The sequence below is a fragment of the Alosa sapidissima genome, chromosome 18 (assembly GCF_018492685.1).
Source record: "Alosa sapidissima isolate fAloSap1 chromosome 18, fAloSap1.pri, whole genome shotgun sequence".
In the NCBI taxonomy this organism is placed as follows: domain Eukaryota; kingdom Metazoa; phylum Chordata; class Actinopteri; order Clupeiformes; family Clupeidae; genus Alosa; species Alosa sapidissima.
Window position 1 is genome coordinate 26747 of NC_055974.1, and position 24370 is coordinate 51116.

General features: G+C 39.3%; 1 protein-coding gene across 1 annotated transcript in view; it reads right to left on the reverse strand.

The window, feature by feature from the left end:
* LOC121690180 (voltage-gated potassium channel subunit beta-3-like) overlaps positions 1-24370 on the reverse strand; it is an 88995-nt gene that overhangs the window by 2068 nt on the left and 62557 nt on the right. Inside the window, exons 8-9 of the mRNA XM_042070603.1 lie at positions 912-998; positions 656-741 (exon numbers count right to left, since the gene is read on the reverse strand). Coding sequence (XP_041926537.1) covers positions 656-741; positions 912-998 — 173 coding nt within the window. The remainder of the gene's footprint in view (positions 1-655; positions 742-911; positions 999-24370) is intronic.

Consider the following 24370-nt stretch of genomic DNA (forward strand, 5'->3'; position numbering starts at 1 on the left):
TTAGTGTTCAATGTTTATAACAATACCAGTGCTATTAAATGGTTCCTAAAGTGTTGATGAGCGTACATGTTAATGTGGAATGTGTAATACAGTGTGATTTTTGAATGTTGAAAGTTGCATTTGGTGAATAAACTCTTTTGAGGTGGACAAACTATAATAAGAGGTGGATAAACTCTATTTCTGAAATTTTAGAGGTTGTAAACTGCGTTTACTTGCGATTAGCCTCCACTGCATCCCTTCACATAAACACACACGCACAAACACACACAAATAAATAAAGACACACAGACATGCACACACACACATAAATATACAAACTCAGGCTCGCACACGCACACACACAAGCACACACAGACACATAAACACAAACAAACACACTCACTTAAACACACCCACATAAGCACACATATGCACACCATTTCCCCCAACACACACACAAACACCATTAGTAACTTTAACAGTCATTACAATAGCTCATTGAATTTTAATTTGAGAAAGAGAGACAGAGAGAGGGGGAGTGTTATAGTAGAGAGAGAGAGACAGAGAGAGGGGAGATGGAGAAGTGTAAGAGAGGGATATGTTAAAGAATTGGTGTGAGAGAGGGGACCAGACTGGGGAAAAAATAAAACAGCTACACAAAAAACAAAAATCTCACCATTATTTCCATGGCGCTCCATCTTGATGTTCCCCAGTACATGGCCTTTCCCTGATTTATCACAAATGTCATTGCCCTTACCACCTCTGCAACAAACAAACACACAAATTATGTAACATTTAACTTATTATACAGTAAACAAACACAAAAAAAGATTGATGACACCACAGCTCATATTCTTCAAATGTCTGCAGTTATACTCATAAACACAGACAAACACACATAAACACACACAAACATGTAAACACAGACTGACCCTCCATTGGGGTGTTGACATCAGTACGATTGGCAAAGACGATATCCACATAATCAATCTGTAGTCGGGAAAGAGAGCCGCGCAGACCTGCCACACACAGACAAACACACACAAACACATACACATACCTTCATATACACGCACAAACAAACAAAATAATAATTGCACTATCTCAGTCGAGATTGAGCATCATCAACATACTGTTCTCTTAGAACATATCACTTTCACCGTCACATGTAGGCTACCTGTTAGTGAGTGAAGGAATAATAACAGCTGGACAAAGCAGTAGCCTTAACTCATAGCTGCCAACTCTCACGCATTGGCCGTGAGACACATGCATTTGATTAGTTTCACACACTCACACGCCACACCCACGATTTCTCACGCTGAAGTGTCAACCCGGTCGGTCAGATGCCTGAAAAATGAGTTTAGACTATAGATCTACCTGTTGAGCCACGGTTATGCTTTCAGAGACGGTGAGAGGGTTCAAGAGCACCCCCTGTCTGTGGAATTTTCTAAATTTTCTCTCATTTGCGATGCTACTTCAAAAGCCACCCCAGGCGCATTCCCCCGGCTTCAGGTAGGCCTATGCTTTGAGTATTTTTCACGCTGAAGTGTCAACGTGGTAGGTCAAATACCTGGCAGATGAGGTTCAACTAAACTAAACCTATACATGATATCACTCATCATGTGAACGAGCGGAATCTAAGCTTTCCAATGATATTAGCGCCAAGTTGCTGTGATAAATGGTTCGCGAGAAAATTATCATTGAACCGACGTGCAATTTAGGCTAATCATATTTGCATTTTGCACACAGTGCACACCCATTACTCTCGGTTTAATATCTCACTAACCCTTCACACAACATGTGGCAAACCTAATATCACAATAAACAGCAAACCGTACCGAATACGAGGATATAAAGCATGCCTCTGTTTTTGAAATTGCAACACATTTCAACATAGCCTCATTGGGGCGAAATTATAATGTATTCTAATGTAAACTATTTGTCAGTAGGCCTACATACATTTTTGTAAATTGCTCAGTAGATTATCCCACTATCATGGTTCTTATATTGTCAGGTTCCAGCCAATCCCACTTACACAGATAAATGAATATATTTATATTGCCATGCTTTCTAGTGACATTAATGCAAAAATATAAAGAAAATCAAATAAGGAGACACAAATATTGATATAAAGCCTGACATAAGCCATATGCAAACATTCACATCATGCAGATATGGGTACATCCTGAAAAAGGAATAGCCTGTAGGCTATGGCCATTACAATGACCAATATATTATCTTAAATGAACTAGCTGAAAAACACAGGTGACCACTTCTGCATAATTTCATGGAGTGCTGAACATTTCTGAACTGTGAAATGTACCATACTGTATGTTTTTGTGGTTGTGAACTTATTGCAATATCACCATAACTATTCCACCTGTGTATGCATGGTTATAATTCTGAAGTGCAAAATAGCTTAGGCTACAGCACAAATATTTCCATAAAAATAAGCAAGTCTGACCTCTGAATTTATTTTTAAAAGTGCACCAGATTGATAGCCTGGCGGGCCATCCTATATCATTTAAATGTATAGTCTGGAATCGAACCATTCACCTTGCTTAATCCAAGGGGCGGGCAGAGAATTGTCTTTCAAACTGCCTAGGCATGCAATAGGCCAGCGCTACGACCATATCCGTATCCTGTCGGCAAAACGGCAAATACATCCTTCTTCGAAAGGAATGACTTAAGTGCATTGTGTTGCTCAACTTTCAAAGAAAAGCACAAGTCCAACTCCTCCAAAGTTGACGCCAACGCCGATTCAAACAACCGCTCTTCGTTCGCCATAGCCACCTTCCTTGTTGTTCACCGTCGCAGGACTGTTGTTATCCTGTTAAGCCCGCCTTAAGACTCTCTAACAAAATAGAGCGCTGTGATTGGATGACGTCCACGGCATCAGCCAATAGAAATCCCTATGGTTTGACTAGACGTACAGGCTGAGCAAATTAATTTGCTGCCGCTAGGGTGCGTCTAGATTTCTAGGCTACCAGATTGATGCATTTAAAAGTTAAAATATACAAACATTTCTTAAATTCTTACAAAACACCCACCCACTTTTTAAAATTGTTAGTTTGGACCCCCCACTATTGCCGTGCGAAATACCAGTGCTGTTTGTACGCCAAATAAATAATAACCTATAGGTTTATGTAAAACTCCCCATTAACAGCATCACGTCACTAACCACAGCTAGACTACACAATGGTAGGCCTTCAAAAGCATGACATTTTCACTTTAGTTTGATATTTAATTTACTTTATCCGCTTTCATGCGTTCATTGAACGTCCGCAGTGCTGTAATGGAAACCTTATTGCGTAGCCAAGTAGCCTATATATTGAGTTATTTTTAAATTATGCATGATTTACTTTTTATTAATTTCGTAGGCTGGCTTTATTTTGTTATATAGAAGTATCTAAATAACCTGGTAAAATGTACCAGAATTCAGGAAATTGCATCTAGTCCAAAAAAAAATTTCTGGGGGAGGACCCCCATACCCCCCACTGAAATGTCCCACCCACTTTCAGAATGCCTCCATCGCCCATGGTCCTAGCATTAGGCTAGATCCCTTTGATACCAATGTTAATTTAACTCTGGGACCCTGGTCCCTACACCTGAGAAACAATGTACGGTACCTGAGAAGGCACCTGAGAAACAATTTTTTTTTTACTGTACGGTATAATGCTGAACGAGCCAAACAAAAATTTCCCCAGCAAAATTTTGGTTGGCCCCACCAAATCTCACTCCAAGGTTTTTTGAAAAGTTGGCAGCCCTGTTATACCATGCAAGCTGTTAACAGAAGGTGTTCTTTCAAGTAAGTAAATACAAACTTTGAGTTATTAAAAGTTTGTAACAACAGAGTATTTTAAAAATCAACCAGTAGTTTTTGGGGATTTGGTTACATAACCCAAACATTACGTAACTTTAACTAAACAGTTGTGTCAACATAACCCAACATATTGGTTAAATTTCAACCCAGTTGTTGGGTTAAATTTAGTAACCCAATTTGCTTGGTTAAGATAACCCAATGCTGTGTTGGACCCCATTTTACTCAGCGGCTGGGTTTCAACCCAGCATTTTTTAGAGTGCAATTAATTCCCCCTGTTAAAGTGTTCGCCTTTGTTACACTATTTGGTTTCGTGATGTAGCCTATGATAAACACCATATGGCCAAATATGTGACTCAGCTAATGTTATAGGCTATACAATTGAATTTCCCCTCTTAAAGGCAAGCTGGTGTAGCTTATTAGACTAGGCTACTATTAAAATACACCGACGGTAGCCTTGGCTATGTGTAAAGTAAGCTATCGCATGATTTTATGCACGTAAGTGAAAAGGGCCTTGCATCTGTCAAGTTCGCACAGGGCCTCGCATCCCCTTGCGACGGCCCTGCAGCTCCTCCTAAGACAGCGAGGAAAAAGATAAAATACGCGATAAACCCGGGAAAAGTTGACAGGTTTGTTTCGGTCCCGGTGATTATTTGTGAAATTGTGCAAACGACAGCCTTTTCAAGGCATTTCAAGGAAGTAGTCGTAGCATGCAAGCTCCCAAATTGACCCAGTAGCCTAAGGCATCAATAAATTGTTGGGACTGGGGAGGGTCATGCGTTTTTTCTCAATCACTTTGGAGGGTCATAGAAAAAATTCTTGCTGGCGAGGGAGGGTCACGTCTTTTTTGACTAACGCTCCCAAAACTCCTCCGGTAGCCCCTTAATTAAATAAATAACGAACAGTCCCTAATTGATTAATAGCCTAGGCCTACACCAGCAACTGTTGAACATTGACCTGTACAGGACATTGACAGTAGCCCAGCCTAACAAGCAAATGTTGCAAAATACATCAAAAGACGCAATTAATCAGAAATAAATAATGTAATCTGCATTGCTTTATTTAACAAACTGCAAGCAACAAGAGCATTGAGTTCGCTGTAAGGCCAAACCCAAGACCAAAGCCTATCTGTTAAGGCAGTCGATAGGCTATATAACAAGCTGTGTGCCTGGAAAGACGATAGATGACGGCTCTGGTCATCCCATACCCTCCCCCCACTTCCTGTAGCCTACCATTATGAAGGCCTGTAGCCTAAAACGACTCGTTGCCGTTTTGTGACGTTAAGCTTTTTCACGTTAAGCCCCCCTCCCCCATCCCCTTCTTTCACAAGCAGTGGGGGAGCGCGGGACACAAAGTAACACTTTTTGGTAGACAAAGGAGGGTTCTCCGCGCTTCTGTCGTTTGGCCACAATCCGTTGCAACCAGGCCAGGACAGATATTTTAGAGAGGAGAGACGCCGGTGCAGCTCAGATGTCTTCTTAATTTTCTTTATTCTTCAGTAAAAGGTGCAGAACATTATTAAACTTTGACTAACATTTCGATGTGTCGATGTTTTTGACTAACGAACATCGAAACGTTAGTCAAAGTTTAATAATGTTCTGCACCTTTTACTAAAGAATAAAGAAAATTAAGAAGACATCTGAGCTGCACCGGCGTCTCTCCTTCTCTCTAACACTTTTTGGCTTTGGCTAAATATTTCTAAAATCATTTGAGTTTCACTAGTCACATGTTTTAACAAGCAACACTTGTTATTGAACTAATAACAGACGTGTGTCGAAAATTGACTTTATTTTCCATACGGAGAAATAACATATGCAGAGTCTAACCAAGGTCAATCTTGCCAAAAAAGCCCTCAAACCTGAAAACACATGAGGCAAAAGTGCAAAACATCACAAAACTAACTAAACTAACACGCGCATATTTTTGTATTGCAATCATTGTAGCCTACAGTTGTAACAGCGTGTAACAGTCGTTTTACTCCCCGGATGCGCTCATTATAAAGAACGTTTAACGTGTCCCAAAAACAGCTATCAATTAATCACCAAACGTCTTATAAACAAGTATTGCCAGGAGCAACACCTTGCAAAAAATGATAACAATAGGCCCAGGCCTTTATATGGCTCTGCTCCTGCCTAGATTCGAACTCAGAACTACCTGAAAGTTGCAGACCTGTTCTGGAAATACGTGCATTAACCCACTCGACCGTCATACAACGCTATCTGCTTCGAGTAGGCCTATTGGGTAGGACTGTAGCCTACACTGGTTGCTGTGGCACAGTCTTGAGTGACCGAATTCGTTTTTCTTCTTTTTCTTTTCTTTTCTTCTTGTCATATGAATGCTGTCATTTTGTTAACATTACTGTTAAGGAGATGCTGTAGGCAAAGTCTATATTTCAACCTCGTTAGTGTAGTAAAAAAAACTATTCACAAGGTTTCTGGGCAGCATATTTATGTTCTGTTAGCAAGCGAACTTCTCATGACTACCGACAAAGTAGCCTACTGCCAGCTGACGAAGCTCTTATTTTAAAACATTACTGAGAGACAGACACTGTACAATCAAGAAATCTTGCCACTGAATCCAAAACTATGTTTAACATTATGTACAAGGCTTAGGCTACAGTGGACTAGCATGTTGCAGGGGCTGCTAAAAACACAGAGAAACGCACTGAAAACTCGGCCAATCATAGCCCTTGCTGTCGAATGCGCCGTCTGGTTCGACCGTGGAACTCCACAGCGGACTATGCTGCCCCCAAGCGGCTGCAGTTGTACTTACATTTCACCATTCACCATGATCGTGAATGAAGTGTCAATTTTTAACTGGGACCCACTGTAACTGGTGGGAAACTGGGAAACTTAATATCCTCATGTTGAAATAACTGGTGGGAAACTGGGAAACGTAATATCCTCACGTGGAAATAACTGGTGGGAAACTGGGAAACTTAATATCCTCATGTGGAAATAACTGGTAGGAAACTGCATATCCTCACATGGAAATAACTGGTGGGAAACTAGGAAACTTAATATCCTCATGTTGAAATAACTGGTGGAAAACTGGGAAACTTAATATCCTCATGTGGAAATAACTGGTGGGAAACTGGGAAACTTAATATCCTCATGTGGAAATATCTGGTAGGAAACTGCATATCCTCATGTTGAAATAACTGGTGGGAAACTGGGAAACTTAATATACCCATGTTGAAATAACTGGTGGAAAACTGGGAAACTTAATATCCTCATGTGGAAATAACTGGTAGGAAACTGCATATCCTCAAACTGGGAAACTTAATATCCTCATTTGGAAATAACTGGTGGGAAACTACATATCCTCATGTGGAAATAACTGGTGGGAAACTGCATATCCTCATCTGGAAATAACTGGTGGGAAACTGGGAAACTTAATATCCTCATGTTGAAATAACTGGTGGGAAACTTAATATCCTCATGTTGAAATAACTGGTGGGAAACTGGGAAACTTAATATCCTCATGTGGAAATAACTGGTTGGAAACTGGGAAACTTAATATCCTCATGTTGAAATAACTGGTGGGAAACTGCATATCCTCATGTGGAAATAACTGGTGGGAAACTGGGAAACTTAATATCCTCATGTTGAAATAACTGGTGGGAAACTGGGAAACTGCATATCCTCACGTTGAAATAACTGGTGGGAAACTGGGAAAATGAATATCCTCACGTGGAAATAACTGGTGGGAAACTGGGAAACTTAATATCCTCATGTGGAAATAACTGGTGGGAAACTTAATATCCTCATGTTGAAATAACTGGTGGAAAACTGGGAAACTTAATATCCTCATGTAGAAATAACTGGTGGGAAACTGCATATCCTCATGTGGAAATAACTGGTGGGAAACTGAGACACTTAATATCCTCATGTTGAAATAACTGGTGGGAAACTGGGAAACTTAATATCCTCATGTGGAAATAACTGGTGGGAAACTGGGAAACTTAATATCCTCATGTTGAAATAACTGGTGGGAAACTGCATATCCGCATGTTGAAATAACTGGTGGGAAACTGGGAAACTTAATATACTCATGTTGAAATAACTGGTGGAAAACTGGGAAACTTAATATCCTCATGTGGAAATAACTGGTAGGAAACTGCATATCCTCAAACTGGGAAACTTAATATCCTCATGTTGAAATAACTGGTGGGAAACTGCATATCCTCATGTTGAAATAACTGGTGGGAAACTGGGAAACTAAATATCCTCATGTTGAAATAACTGGTGGGAAACTGGGAAACTGCATATCCTCATGTGGAAATAACTGGTAGGAAACTGCATATACTCACGTGGAAATAACTGGTGGGAAACTTAATATCCTCATGTTGAAATAACTGGTGGGAAACTGGGAAACTGCATATCCTCACGTGGAAATAACTGGTGGGAAACTTGGAAACTTAATATCCTCATGTAGAAATAACTGGTGGGAAACTGCATATCCTCATAATTGGTGGGAAACTGAGAAACTTAATATCCTCATGTTGAAATAACTGGTGGGAAACTGGGAAACTTAATATCCTCATGTGGAAATAACTGGTGGGAAACTGGGAAACTTAATATCCTCATGTTGAAATAACTGGTGGGTAACTGCATATCCTCATATTGAAATAACTGGTGGGAAACTGGGAAACTAAATATCCTCATGTGGAAATAACTTATCCTCATGTTGAAATAACTGGTGGGAAACTGGGAAACTAAATATCCTCATGTTGAAATAACTGGTGGGAAACTGGGAAACTTAATATCCTCATGTGGAAATAACTGGTGGGAAACTGGGAAACTTAATATCCTCATGTGGAAATAACTGGTAGGAAACTGCATATCCTCACGTGGAAATAACTGGTAGGAAACTGCATATCCTCATGTGGAAATAACTGGTGGGAAACTGGGAAACTAAATATCCTCATGTTGAAATAACTGGTGGGAAACTGGGAAACTTAATATCCTCATGTTGAAATAACTGGTGGGAAACTTAATATCCTCATGTTGAAATAACTGGTGGAAAACTGGGAAACTGCATATCCTCATGTGGAAATAACTGGTAGGAAACTGCATATCCTCACGTGGAAATAACTGGTGGGAAACTGGGAAGCTTAATATCCTCATGTTGAAATAACTGGTGGGAAACTGGGAAACTGCATATCCTCACGTGGAAATAACTGGTGGGAAACTGGGAAACTTAATATCCTCATGTGGAAATAACTGGTAGGAAACTGCATATCCTCATGTGGAAATAACTGGTGGGAAACTGGGAAACTAAATATCCTCATGTTGAAATAACTGGTGGGAAACTGGGAAACTAAATATCCTCATGTTGAAATAACTGGTGGGAAACTGGGAAACTTAATATCCTCATGTGGAAATAACTGGTAGGAAACTGGGAAACTTAATATCCTCATGTGGAAATAACTGGTAGGAAACTGCATATCCTCACGTGGAAATAACTGGTAGGAAACTGGGAAAATGAATATCCTCACGTGAAAATAACTGGTGGGAAACTGGGAAACTTAATATCCTCATGTTGAAATAACTGGTGGGAAACTGGGAAACTGCATATCCTCATGTGGAAATAACTGGTAGGAAACTGCATATACTCACGTGGAAATAACTGGTGGGAAACTTAATATCCTCATGTTGAAATAACTGGTGGGAAACTGGGAAACTGCATATCCTCACGTGGAAATAACTGGTGGGAAACTGGGAAACTTAATATCCTCATGTAGAAATAACTGGTGGGAAACTGCATATCCTCATGTGGAAATAACTGGTGGGAAAATGAGAAACTTAATATCCTCATGTTGAAATAACTGGTGGGAAACTGGGAAACTTAATATCCTCATGTGGAAATAACTGGTGGGAAACTGGGAAACTTAATATCCTCATGTTGAAATAACTGGTGGGAAACTGCATATCCTCATGTTGAAATAACTGGTGGGAAACTGGGAAACTAAATATCCTCATGTGGAAATAAATTATCCTCATGTTGAAATAACTGGTGGGAAACTGGGAAACTAAATATCCTCATGTTGAAATAACTGGTGGGAAACTGGGAAACTTAATATCCTCATGTGGAAATAACTGGTGGGAAACTGGGAAACTTAATATCCTCATGTGGAAATAACTGGTAGGAAACTGCATATCCTCACGTGGAAATAACTGGTAGGAAACTGCATATCCTCATGTGGAAATAACTGGTGGGAAACTGGGAAAATGAATATCCTCACGTGGAAATAACTGGTGGGAAACTGGGAAACTTAATATCCTCATGTTGAAATAACTGGTGGGAAACTTAATATCCTCATGTTGAAATAACTGGTGGAAAACTGGGAAACTGCATATCCTCATGTGGAAATAACTGGTAGGAAACTGGGAAGCTTAATATCCTCATGTTGAAATAACTGGTGGGAAACTGGGAAACTGCATATCCTCACGTGGAAATAACTGGTGGGAAACTGGGAAACTTAATATCCTCATGTGGAAATAGCTGGTAGGAAACTGCATATCCTCATGTGGAAATAACTGGTGGGAAACTGGGAAACTAAATATCCTCATGTTGAAATAACTGGTGGGAAACTGGGAAACTAAATATCCTCATGTTGAAATAACTGGTGGGAAACTGGGAAACTTAATATCCTCATGTGGAAATAACTGGTGGGAAACTGGGAAACTTAATATCCTCATGTGGAAATAACTGGTAGGAAACTGCATATCCTCACGTGGAAATAACTGGTAGGAAACTGGGAAAATGAATATCCTCACGTGAAAATAACTGGTGGGAAACTGGGAAACTTAATATCCTCATGTTGAAATAACTGGTGGGAAACTGGGAAACTGCATATCCTCATGTGGAAATAACTGGTAGGAAACTGCATATACTCACGTGGAAATAACTGGTGGGAAACTTAATATCCTCATGTTGAAATAACTGGTGGGAAACTGGGAAACTGCATATCCTCACGTGGAAATAACTGGTGGGAAACTGGGAAACTGCATATCCTCACGTGGAAAAAACTGGTGGGAAACTGGGAAACTTAATATCCTCATGTAGAAATAACTGGTGGGAAACTGCATATCCTCATGTTGAAATAACTGGTGGGAAACTGGGAAACTAAATATCCTCATGTGGAAATAACTTATCCTCATGTTGAAATAACTGGTGGGAAACTGGGAAACTAAATATCCTCATGTTAAAATAACTGGTGGGAAACTGGGAAACTTAATATCCTCATGTTGAAATAACTGGTGGGAAACTGGGAAACTGCATATCCTCACGTGGAAATAACTGGTAGGAAACTGGGAAAATGATTATCCTCACGTGGAAATAACTGGTGGGAAACTGGGAAACTTAATATCCTCATGTTGAAATAACTGGTGGGAAACTGGGAAACTGCATATCCTCACGTGGAAATAAATGGTGGGAAACTGGGAAACTTAATATCCTCATGTAGAAATAACTGGTGGGAAACTGCATATCCTCATGTGGAAATAACTGGTGGGAAAATGAGAAACTTAATATCCTCATGTTGAAATAACTGGTGGGAAACTGGGAAACTTAATATCCTCATGTGGAAATAACTGGTGGGAAACTGGGAAACTTAATATCCTCATGTTGAAATAACTGGTGGGAAACTGCATATCCTCATGTTGAAATAACTGTTGGGAAACTGGGAAACTAAATATCCTCATGTGGAAATAACTTATCCTCATGTTGAAATAACTGGTGGGAAACTGGGAAACTAAATATCCTCATGTTGAAATAACTGGTGGGAAACTGGGAAACTTAATATCCTCATGTGGAAATAACTGGTGGGAAACTGGGAAACTTAATATCCTCATGTGGAAATAACTGGTAGGAAACTGCATATCCTCACGTGGAAATAACTGGTAGGAAACTGCATATCCTCATGTGGAAATAACTGGTGGGAAACTGGGAAAATGAATATCCTCAAGTGGAAATAACTGGTGGGAAACTGGGAAACTTAATATCCTCATGTTGAAATAACTGGTGGGAAACTTAATATCCTCATGTTGAAATAACTGGTGGAAAACTGGGAAACTGCATATCCTCATGTGGAAATAACTGGTAGGAAACTGCATATCCTCACGTGGAAATAACTGGTGGGAAACTGGGAAACTTAATATCCTCATGTTGAAATAACTGGTGGGAAACTGGGAAACTTCATATCCTCACGTGGAAATAACTGGTGGGAAACTGGGAAACTTAATATCCTCATGTGGAAATAACTGGTAGGAAACTGCATATCCTCATGTGGAAATAACTGGTGGGAAACTGGGAAACTAAATATCCTCATGTTGAAATAACTGGTGGGAAACTGGGAAACTAAATATCCTCATGTTGAAATAACTGGTGGGAAACTGGGAAACTTAATATCCTCATGTGGAAATAACTGGTAGGAAACTGGGAAACTTAATATCCTCATGTGGAAATAACTGGTAGGAAACTGCATATCCTCACGTGGAAATAACTGGTAGGAAACTGGGAAAATGAATATCCTCACGTGGAAATAACTGGTGGGAAACTGGGAAACTTAATATCCTCATGTTGAAATAACTGGTGGGAAACTGGGAAACTGCATATCCTCATGTGGAAATAACTGGTAGGAAACTGCATATACTCACGTGGAAATAACTGGTGGGAAACTTAATATCCTCATGTTGAAATAACTGGTGGGAAACTGGGAAACTGCATATCCTCACGTGGAAATAACTGGTGGGAAACTGGGAAACTTAATATCGTCATGTAGAAATAACTGGTGGGAAACTGCATATCCTCATGTGGAAATAACTGGTGGGAAAATGAGAAACTTAATATCCTCATGTTGAAATAACTGGTGGGAAACTGGGAAACTTAATATCCTCATGTGGAAATAACTGGTGGGAAACTGGGAAACTTAATATCCTCATGTTGAAATAACTGGTGGGAAACTGCATATCCTCATGTTGAAATAACTGGTGGGAAACTGGGAAACTAAATATCCTCATGTTGAAATAACTGGTGGGAAACTGGGAAACTTAATATCCTCATGTGTAAATAACTGGTGGGAAAATGAGAAACTTAATATCCTCATGTTGAAATAACTGGTGGGAAACTGGGAAACTAAATATCCTCATGTTGAAATAACTGGTGGGAAACTGGGAAACTTAATATCCTCATGTGGAAATAACTTATCCTCATGTTGAAATAACTGGTAGGAAACTGGGAAACTAAATATCCTCATGTTGAAATAACTGGTGGGAAACTGGGAAACTTAATATCCTCATGTGGAAATAACTGGTGGGAAACTGGGAAACTTAATATCCTCATGTGGAAATAACTGGTAGGAAACTGCATATCCTCACGTGGAAATAACTGGTAGGAAACTGCATATCCTCATGTGGAAATAACTGGTGGGAAACTGGGAAAATGAATATCCTCACGTGGAAATAACTGGTGGGAAACTGGGAAACTTAATATCCTCATGTTGAAATAACTGGTGGGAAACTTAATATCCTCATGTTGAAATAACTGGTGGAAAACTGGGAAACTGCATATCCTCATGTGGAAATAACTGGTAGGAAACTGCATATCCTCACGTGGAAATAACTGGTGGGAAACTGGGAAACTTAATATCCTCATGTTGAAATAACTGGTGGGAAACTGGGAAACTTCATATCCTCACGTGGAAATAACTGGTGGGAAACTGGGAAACTAAATATCCTCATGTTGAAATAACTGGTGGGAAACTGGGAAACTAAATATCCTCATGTTGAAATAACTGGTGGGAAACTGGGAAACTTAATATCCTCATGTGGAAATAACTGGTAGGAAACTGGGAAACTTAATATCCTCATGTGGAAATAACTGGTAGGAAACTGCATATCCTCACATGGAAATAACTGGTAGGAAACTGGGAAAATGAATATCCTCACGTGGAAATAACTGGTGGGAAACTGGGAAACTTAATATCCTCATGTTGAAATAACTGGTGGGAAACTGGGAAACTGCATATCCTCATATGGAAATAACTGGTAGGAAACTGCATATACTCACGTGGAAATAACTGGTGGGAAACTTAATATCCTCATGTTGAAATAACTGGTGGGAAACTGGGAAACTGCATATCCTCACGTGGAAATAACTGGTGGGAAACTGGGAAACTTAATATCCTCATGTTGAAATAACTGGTGGGAAACTGGGAAACTTAATATCCTCATGTTGAAATAACTGGTGGGAAACTGGGAAACTGCATATCCTCATGTGGAAATAACTGGTAGGAAACTGCATATACTCACGTGGAAATAACTGGTGGGAAACTTAATATCCTCATGTTGAAATAACTGGTGGGAAACTGGGAAACTGCATATCCTCACGTGGAAATAACTGGTGGGAAACTGGGAAACTGCATATCCTCACGTGGAAAAAACTGGTGGGAAACTGGGAAACTTAATATCCTCATGTAGAAATAACTGGTGGGAAACTGCATATCCTCATGTTGAAATAACTGGTGGGAAACTGGGAAACTAAATATCCTCATGTGGAAATAACTTATCCTCATGTTGAAATAACTGGTGGGAAACTGGGAAACTAAATATCCTCATGTTGAAATAACTGGTGGGAAACTGGGAAACTTAATATCCTCATGTTGAAATAACTGGTGGGAAACTGGGAAACTGCATATCCTCACGTGGAAATAACTGGTAGGAAACTGGGAAAATGATTATCCTCACGTGGAAATAACTGGTGGGAAACTGGGAAACTTAATATCCTCATGTTGAAATAACTGGTGGGAAACTGGGAAACTGCATATCCTCACGTGGAAATAAATGGTGGGAAACTGGGAAACTTAATATCCTCATGTAGAAATAACTGGTGGGAAACTGCATATCCTCATGTGGAAATAACTGGTGGGAAAATTAGAAACTTAATATCCTCATGTTGAAATAACTGGTGGGAAACTGGGAAACTTAATATCCTCATGTGGAAATAACTGGTGGGAAACTGGGAAACTTAATATCCTCATGTTGAAATAACTGGTGGGAAACTGCATATCCTCATGTTGAAATAACTGGTGGGAAACTGGGAAACTAAATATCCTCATGTGGAAATAACTTATCCTCATGTTGAAATAACTGGTGGGAAACTGGGAAACTAAATATCCTCATGTTGAAATAACTGGTGGGAAACTGGGAAACTTAATATCCTCATGTGGAAATAACTGGTGGGAAACTGGGAAACTTAATATCCTCATGTGGAAATAACTGGTAGGAAACTGCATATCCTCACGTGGAAATAACTGGTAGGAAACTGCATATCCTCATGTGGAAATAACTGGTGGGAAACTGGGAAAATGAATATCCTCACGTGGAAATAACTGGTGGGAAACTGGGAAACTTAATATCCTCATGTTGAAATAACTGGTGGGAAACTTAATATCCTCATGTTGAAATAACTGGTGGAAAACTGGGAAACTGCATATCCTCATGTGGAAATAACTGGTAGGAAACTGCATATCCTCACGTGGAAATAACTGGTGGGAAACTGGGAAACTTAATATCCTCATGTTGAAATAACTGGTGGGAAACTGGGAAACTTCATATCCTCACGTGGAAATAACTGGTGGGAAACTGGGAAACTTAATATCCTCATGTGGAAATAACTGGTAGGAAACTGCATATCCTCATGTGGAAATAACTGGTGGGAAACTGGGAAACTAAATATCCTCATGTTGAAATAACTGGTGGGAAACTGGGAAACTAAATATCCTCATGTTGAAATAACTGGTGGGAAACTGGGAAACTTAATATCCTCATGTTGAAATAAATGGTGAGAAACTGGGAAACTGCATATCCTCATGTGGAAATAACTGGTAGGAAACTGCATATACTCACGTGGAAATAACTGGTGGGAAACTTAATATCCTCATGTTGAAATAACTGGTGGGAAACTGGGAAACTGCATATCCTCACGTGGAAATAACTGGTGGGAAACTGGGAAACTTAATATCCTCATGTAGAAATAACTGGTGGGAAACTGCATATCCTCATGTGGAAATAACTGGTGGGAAAATGAGAAACTTAATATCCTCATGTTGAAATAACTGGTGGGAAACTGGGAAACTTAATATCCTCATGTGGAAATAACTGGTGGGAAACTGGGAAACTTAATATCCTCATGTTGAAATAAATGGTGAGAAACTGGGAAACTGCATATCCTCATGTGGAAATAACTGGTAGGAAACTGCATATACTCACGTGGAAATAACTGGTGGGAAACTTAATATCCTCATGTTGAAATAACTGGTGGGAAACTGGGAAACTGCATATCCTCACGTGGAAATAACTGGTGGGAAACTGGGAAACTTAATATCCTCATGTAGAAATAACTGGTGGGAAACTGCATATCCTCATGTGGAAATAACTGGTGGGAAAATGAGAAACTTAATATCCTCATGTTGAAATAACTGGTGGGAAACTGGGAAACTTAATATCCTCATGTGGAAATAACTGGTGGGAAACTGGGAAACTTAATATCCTCATGTTGAAATAACTGGTGGGAAACTGCATATCCTCATGTTGAAATAACTGGTGGGAAACTGGGAAACTAAATATCCTCATGTTGAAATAACTGGTGGGAAACTGGGAAACTTAATATCCTCATGTGTAAATAACTGGTGGGAAAATGAGAAACTTAATATCCTCATGTTGAAATAACTGGTGGGAAACTGGGAAACTAAATATCCTCATGTTGAAATAACTGGTGGGAAACTGGGAAACTTAATATCCTCATGTGGAAATAACTTATCCTCATGTTGAAATAACTGGTAGGAAACTGGGAAACTAAATATCCTCATGTTGAAATAACTGGTGGGAAACTGGGAAACTTAATATCCTCATGTGGAAATAACTGGTGGGAAACTGGTAAACTTAATATCCTCATGTGGAAATAACTGGTGGGAAACTGGTAAACTTAATATCCTCATGTGGAAATAACTGGTAGGAAACTGCATATCCTCACGTGGAAATAACTGGTAGGAAACTGCATATCCTCATGTGGAAATAACTGGTGGGAAACTGGGAAAATGAATATCCTCACGTGGAAATAACTGGTGGGAAACTTAATATCCTCATGTTGAAATAACTGGTGGAAAACTGGGAAACTGCATATCCTCATGTGGAAATAACTGGTAGGAAACTGCATATCCTCACGTGGAAATAACTGGTGGGAAACTGGGAAACTTAATATCCTTGTGTTGAAATAACTGGTGGGAAACTGGGAAACTGCATATCCTCACGTGGAAATAACTGGTGGGAAACTGGGAAACTTAATATCCTCATGTAGAAATAACTGGTGGGAAACTGCATATCCTCATGTGGAAATAACTGGTGGGAAAATGAGAAACTTAATATCCTCATGTTGAAATAACTGGTGGGAAACTGGGAAACTTAATATCCTCATGTGGAAATAACTGGTGGGAAACTGGGAAACTTAATATCCTCATGTTGAAATAACTGGTGGGAAACTGGGAAACTTAATATCCTCATGTGTAAATAACTGGTGGGAAAATGAGAAACTTAATATCCTCATGTTGAAATAACTGGTGGGAAACTGGGAAACTAAATATCCTCATGTTGAAATAACTGGTGGGAAACTGGGAAACTTAATATCCTCATGTGGAAATAACTTATCCTCATGTTGAAATAACTGGTAGGAAACTGGGAAACTAAATATCCTCATGTTGAAATAACTGGTGGGAAACTGGGAAACTTAATATCCTCATGTGGAAATAACTGGTGGGAAACTGGTAAACTTAATATCCTCATGTGGAAATAACTGGTGGGAAACTGGTAAACTTAATATCCTCATGTGGAAATAACTGGTAGGAAACTGCATATCATCACGTGGAAATAACTGGTAGGAAACTGCATATCCTCATGTGGAAATAACTGGTGGGAAACTGGGAAAATGAATATCCTCACGTGGAAATAACTGGTGGGAAACTTAATATCCTCATGTTGAAATAACTGGTGGAAAACTGGGAAACTGCATATCCTCATGTGGAAATAACTGGTAGGAAACTGCATATCCTCACGTGGAAATAACTGGTGGGAAACTGGGAAACTTAATATCCTTGTGTTGAAATAACTGGTGGGAAACTGGGAAACTGCATATCCTCACGTGGAAATAACTGGTGGGAAACTGGGAAACTTAATATCCTCATGTAGAAATAACTGGTGGGAAACTGCATATCCTCATGTGGAAATAACTGGTGGGAAAATGAGAAACTTAATATCCTCATGTTGAAATAACTGGTGGGAAACTGGGAAACTTAATATCCTCATGTGGAAATAACTGGTGGGAAACTGGGAAACTTAATATCCTCATGTTGAAATAACTGGTGGGAAACTGCATATCCTCATGTTGAAATAACTGGTGGGAAACTGGGAAACTAAATATCCTCATGTTGAAATAACTGGTGGGAAACTGGGAAACTTAATATCCTCATGTGTAAATAACTGGTGGGAAAATGAGAAACTTAATATCCTCATGTTGAAATAACTGGTGGGAAACTGGGAAACTAAATATCCTCATGTTGAAATAACTGGTGGGAAACTGGGAAACTTAATATCCTCATGTGGAAATAACTTATCCTCATGTTGAAATAACTGGTAGGAAACTGGGAAACTAAATATCCTCATGTTGAAATAACTGGTGGGAAACTGGGAAACTTAATATCCTCATGTGGAAATAACTGGTGGGAAACTGGTAAACTTAATATCCTCATGTGGAAATAACTGGTAGGAAACTGCATATCCTCACGTGGAAATAACTGGTAGGAAACTGCATATCCTCATGTGGAAATAACTGGTGGGAAACTGGGAAAATGAATATCCTCACGTGGAAATAACTGGTGGGAAACTTAATATCCTCATGTTGAAATAACTGGTGGAAAACTGGGAAACTGCATATCCTCATGTGGAAATAACTGGTAGGAAACTGCATATCCTCACGTGGAAATAACTGGTGGGAAACTGGGAAACTTAATATCCTTGTGTTGAAATAACTGGTGGGAAACTGGGAAACTGCATATCCTCACGTGGAAATAACTGGTGGGAAACTGGGAAACTTAATATCCTCATGTAGAAATAACTGGTGGGAAACTGCATATCCTCATGTGGAAATAACTGGTGGGAAAATGAGAAACTTAATATCCTCATGTTGAAATAACTGGTGGGAAACTGGGAAACTTAATATCCTCATGTGGAAATAACTGGTGGGAAACTGGGAAACTTAATATCCTCATGTTGAAATAACTGGTGGGAAACTGCATATCCTCATGTTGAAATAACTGGTGGGAAACTGGGAAACTAAATATCCTCATGTGGAAATAAATTATCCTCATGTTGAAATAACTGGTGGGAAACTGGGAAACTAAATATCCTCATGTTGAAATAACTGGTGGGAAACTGGGAAACTTAATATCCTCATGTGGAAATAACTGGTGGGAAACTGGGAAACTTAATATCCTCATGTGGAAATAACTGGTAGGAAACTGCATATCCTCACGTGGAAATAACTGGTAGGAAACTGCATATCCTCATGTGGAAATAACTGGTGGGAAACTGGGAAAATGAATATCCTCACGTGGAAATAACTGGTGGGAAACTGGGAAACTTAATATCCTCATGTTGAAATAACTGGTGGGAAACTTAATATCCTCATGTTGAAATTACTGGTGGAAAACTGGGAAACTGCATATCCTCATGTGGAAATAACTGGTAGGAAACTGGGAAGCTTAATATCCTCATGTTGAAATAACTGGTGGGAAACTGGGAAACTGCATATCCTCACGTGGAAATAACTGGTGGGAAACTGGGAAACTTAATATCCTCATGTGGAAATAGCTCGTAGGAAACTGCATATCCTCATGTGGAAATAACTGGTGGGAAACTGGGAAACTAAATATCCTCATGTTGAAATAACTGGTGGGAAACTGGGAAACTAAATATCCTCATGTTGAAATAACTGGTGGGAAACTGCATATCCTCATGTGGAAATAACTGGTGGGAAAATGAGAAACTTAATATCCTCATGTTGAAATAACTGGTGGGAAACTGGGAAACTTAATATCCTCATGTGGAAATAACTGGTGGGAAACTGGGAAACTTAATATCCTCATGTTGAAATAACTGGTGGGAAACTGCATATCCTCATGTTGAAATAACTGGTGGGAAACTGGGAAACTAAATATCCTCATGTTGAAATAACTGGTGGGAAATTGGGAAACTTAATATCCTCATGTGTAAATAACTGGTGGGAAAATGAGAAACTTAATATCCTCATGTTGAAATAACTGGTGGGAAACTGGGAAACTAAATATCCTCATGTTGAAATAACTGGTGGGAAACTGGGAAACTTAATATCCTCATGTGGAAATAACTTATCCTCATGTTGAAATAACTGGTAGGAAACTGGGAAACTAAATATCCTCATGTTGAAATAACTGGTGGGAAACTGGGAAACTTAATATCCTCATGTGGAAATAACTGGTGGGAAACTGGGAAACTTAATATCCTCATGTGGAAATAACTGGTAGGAAACTGCATATCCTCACGTGGAAATAACTGGTAGGAAACTGCATATCCTCATGTGGAAATAACTGGTGGGAAACTGGGAAAATGAATATCCTCACGTGGAAATAACTGGTGGGAAACTGGGAAACTTAATATCCTCATGTTGAAATAACTTGTGGGAAACTTAATATCCTCATGTTGAAATAACTGGTGGAAAACTGGGAAACTGCATATCCTCATGTGGAAATAACTGGTAGGAAACTGCATATCCTCACGTGGAAATAACTGGTGGGAAACTGGGAAACTTAATATCCTCATGTTGAAATAACTGGTGGGAAACTGGGAAACTTCATATCCTCACGTGGAAATAACTGGTGGGAAACTGGGAAACTTAATATCCTCATGTGGAAATAACTGGTAGGAAACTGCATATCCTCATGTGGAAATAACTGGTGGGAAACTGGGAAACTAACTATCCTCATGTTGAAATAACTGGTGGGAAACTGGGAAACTAAATATCCTCATGTTGAAATAACTGGTGGGAAACTGGGAAACTTAATATCCTCATGTGGAAATAACTGGTAGGAAACTGCATATCCTCATGTGGAAATAACTGGTGGGAAACTGGTAAACTTAATATCCTCATGTGGAAATAACTGGTAGGAAACTGCATATCCTCACGTGGAAATAACTGGTAGGAAACTGCATATCCTCATGTGGAAATAACTGGTGGGAAACTGGGAAAATGAATATCCTCACGTGGAAATAACTGGTGGGAAACTTAATATCCTCATGTTGAAATAACTGGTGGAAAACTGGGAAACTGCATATCCTCATGTGGAAATAACTGGTAGGAAACTGCATATCCTCACGTGGAAATAACTGGTGGGAAACTGGGAAACTTAATATCCTTGTGTTGAAATAACTGGTGGGAAACTGGGAAACTGCATATCCTCACGTGGAAATAACTGGTGGGAAACTGGGAAACTTAATATCCTCATGTAGAAATAACTGGTGGGAAACTGCATATCCTCATGTGGAAATAACTGGTGGGAAAATGAGAAACTTAATATCCTCATGTTGAAATAACTGGTGGGAAACTGGGAAACTTAATATCCTCATGTGGAAATAACTGGTGGGAAACTGGGAAACTTAATATCCTCATGTTGAAATAACTGGTGGGAAACTGCATATCCTCATGTTGAAATAACTGGTGGGAAACTGGGAAACTAAATATCCTCATGTGTAAATAACTGGTGGGAAAATGAGAAACTTAATATCCTCATGTTGAAATAACTGGTGGGAAACTGGGAAACTAAATATCCTCATGTTGAAATAACTGGTGGGAAACTGGGAAACTTAATATCCTCATGTGGAAATAACTTATCCTCATGTTGAAATAACTGGTAGGAAACTGGGAAACTAAATATCCTCATGTTGAAATAACTGGTGGGAAACTGGGAAACTTAATATCCTCATGTGGAAATAACTGGTGGGAAACTGGTAAACTTAATATCCTCATGTGGAAATAACTGGTAGGAAACTGCATATCCTCACGTGGAAATAACTGGTAGGAAACTGCATATCCTCATGTGGAAATAACTGGTGGGAAACTGGGAAAATGAATATCCTCACGTGGAAATAACTGGTGGGAAACTTAATATCCTCATGTTGAAATAACTGGTGGAAAACTGGGAAACTGCATATCCTCATGTGGAAATAACTGGTAGGAAACTGCATATCCTCACGTGGAAATAACTGGTGGGAAACTGGGAAACTTAATATCCTTGTGTTGAAATAACTGGTGGGAAACTGGGAAACTGCATATCTTCACGTGGAAATAACTGGTGGGAAACTGGGAAACTTAATATCCTCATGTAGAAATAACTGGTGGGAAACTGCATATCCTCATGTGGAAATAACTGGTGGGAAAATGAGAAACTTAATATCCTCATGTTGAAATAACTGGTGGGAAACTGGGAAACTTAATATCCTCATGTGGAAATAACTGGTGGGAAACTGGGAAACTTAATATCCTCATGTTGAAATAACTGGTGGGAAACTGCATATCCTCATGTTGAAATAACTGGTGGGAAACTGGGAAACTAAATATCCTCATGTGGAAATAAATTATCCTCATGTTGAAATAACTGGTGGGAAACTGGGAAACTAAATATCCTCATGTTGAAATAACTGGTGGGAAACTGGGAAACTTAATATCCTCATGTGGAAATAACTGGTGGGAAACTGGGAAACTTAATATCCTCATGTGGAAATAACTGGTAGGAAACTGCATATCCTCACGTGGAAATAACTGGTAGGAAACTGCATATCCTCATGTGGAAATAACTGGTGGGAAACTGGGAAAATGAATATCCTCACGTGGAAATAACTGGTGGGAAACTGGGAAACTTAATATCCTCATGTTGAAATAACTGGTGGGAAACTTAATATCCTCATGTTGAAATTACTGGTGGAAAACTGGGAAACTGCATATCCTCATGTGGAAATAACTGGTAGGAAACTGGGAAGCTTAATATCCTCATGTTGAAATAACTGGTGGGAAACTGGGAAACTGCATATCCTCACGTGGAAATAACTGGTGGGAAACTGGGAAACTTAATATCCTCATGTGGAAATAGCTCGTAGGAAACTGCATATCCTCATGTGGAAATAACTGGTGGGAAACTGGGAAACTAAATATCCTCATGTTGAAATAACTGGTGGGAAACTGGGAAACTAAATATCCTCATGTTGAAATAACTGGTGGGAAACTGCATATCCTCATGTGGAAATAACTGGTGGGAAAATGAGAAACTTAATATCCTCATGTTGAAATAACTGGTGGGAAACTGGGAAACTTAATATCCTCATGTGGAAATAACTGGTGGGAAACTGGGAAACTTAATATCCTCATGTTGAAATAACTGGTGGGAAACTGCATATCCTCATGTTGAAATAACTGGTGGGAAACTGGGAAACTAAATATCCTCATGTTGAAATAACTGGTGGGAAATTGGGAAACTTAATATCCTCATGTGTAAATAACTGGTGGGAAAATGAGAAACTTAATATCCTCATGTTGAAATAACTGGTGGGAAACTGGGAAACTAAATATCCTCATGTTGAAATAACTGGTGGGAAACTGGGAAACTTAATATCCTCATGTGGAAATAACTTATCCTCATGTTGAAATAACTGGTAGGAAACTGGGAAACTAAATATCCTCATGTTGAAATAACTGGTGGGAAACTGGGAAACTTAATATCCTCATGTGGAAATAACTGGTGGGAAACTGGGAAACTTAATATCCTCATGTGGAAATAACTGGTAGGAAACTGCATATCCTCACGTGGAAATAACTGGTAGGAAACTGCATATCCTCATGTGGAAATAACTGGTGGGAAACTGGGAAAATGAATATCCTCACGTGGAAATAACTGGTGGGAAACTGGGAAACTTAATATCCTCATGTTGAAATAACTTGTGGGAAACTTAATATCCTCATGTTGAAATAACTGGTGGAAAACTGGGAAACTGCATATCCTCATGTGGAAATAACTGGTAGGAAACTGCATATCCTCACGTGGAAATAACTGGTGGGAAACTGGGAAACTTAATATCCTCATGTTGAAATAACTGGTGGGAAACTGGGAAACTTCATATCCTCACGTGGAAATAACTGGTGGGAAACTGGGAAACTTAATATCCTCATGTGGAAATAACTGGTAGGAAACTGCATATCCTCATGTGGAAATAACTGGTGGGAAACTGGGAAACTAACTATCCTCATGTTGAAATAACTGGTGGGAAACTGGGAAACTAAATATCCTCATGTTGAAATAACTGGTGGGAAACTGGGAAACTTAATATCCTCATGTGGAAATAACTGGTAGGAAACTGGGAAACTTAATATCCTCATGTGGAAATAACTGGTAGGAAACTGCATATCCTCACGTGGAAATAACTGGTAGGA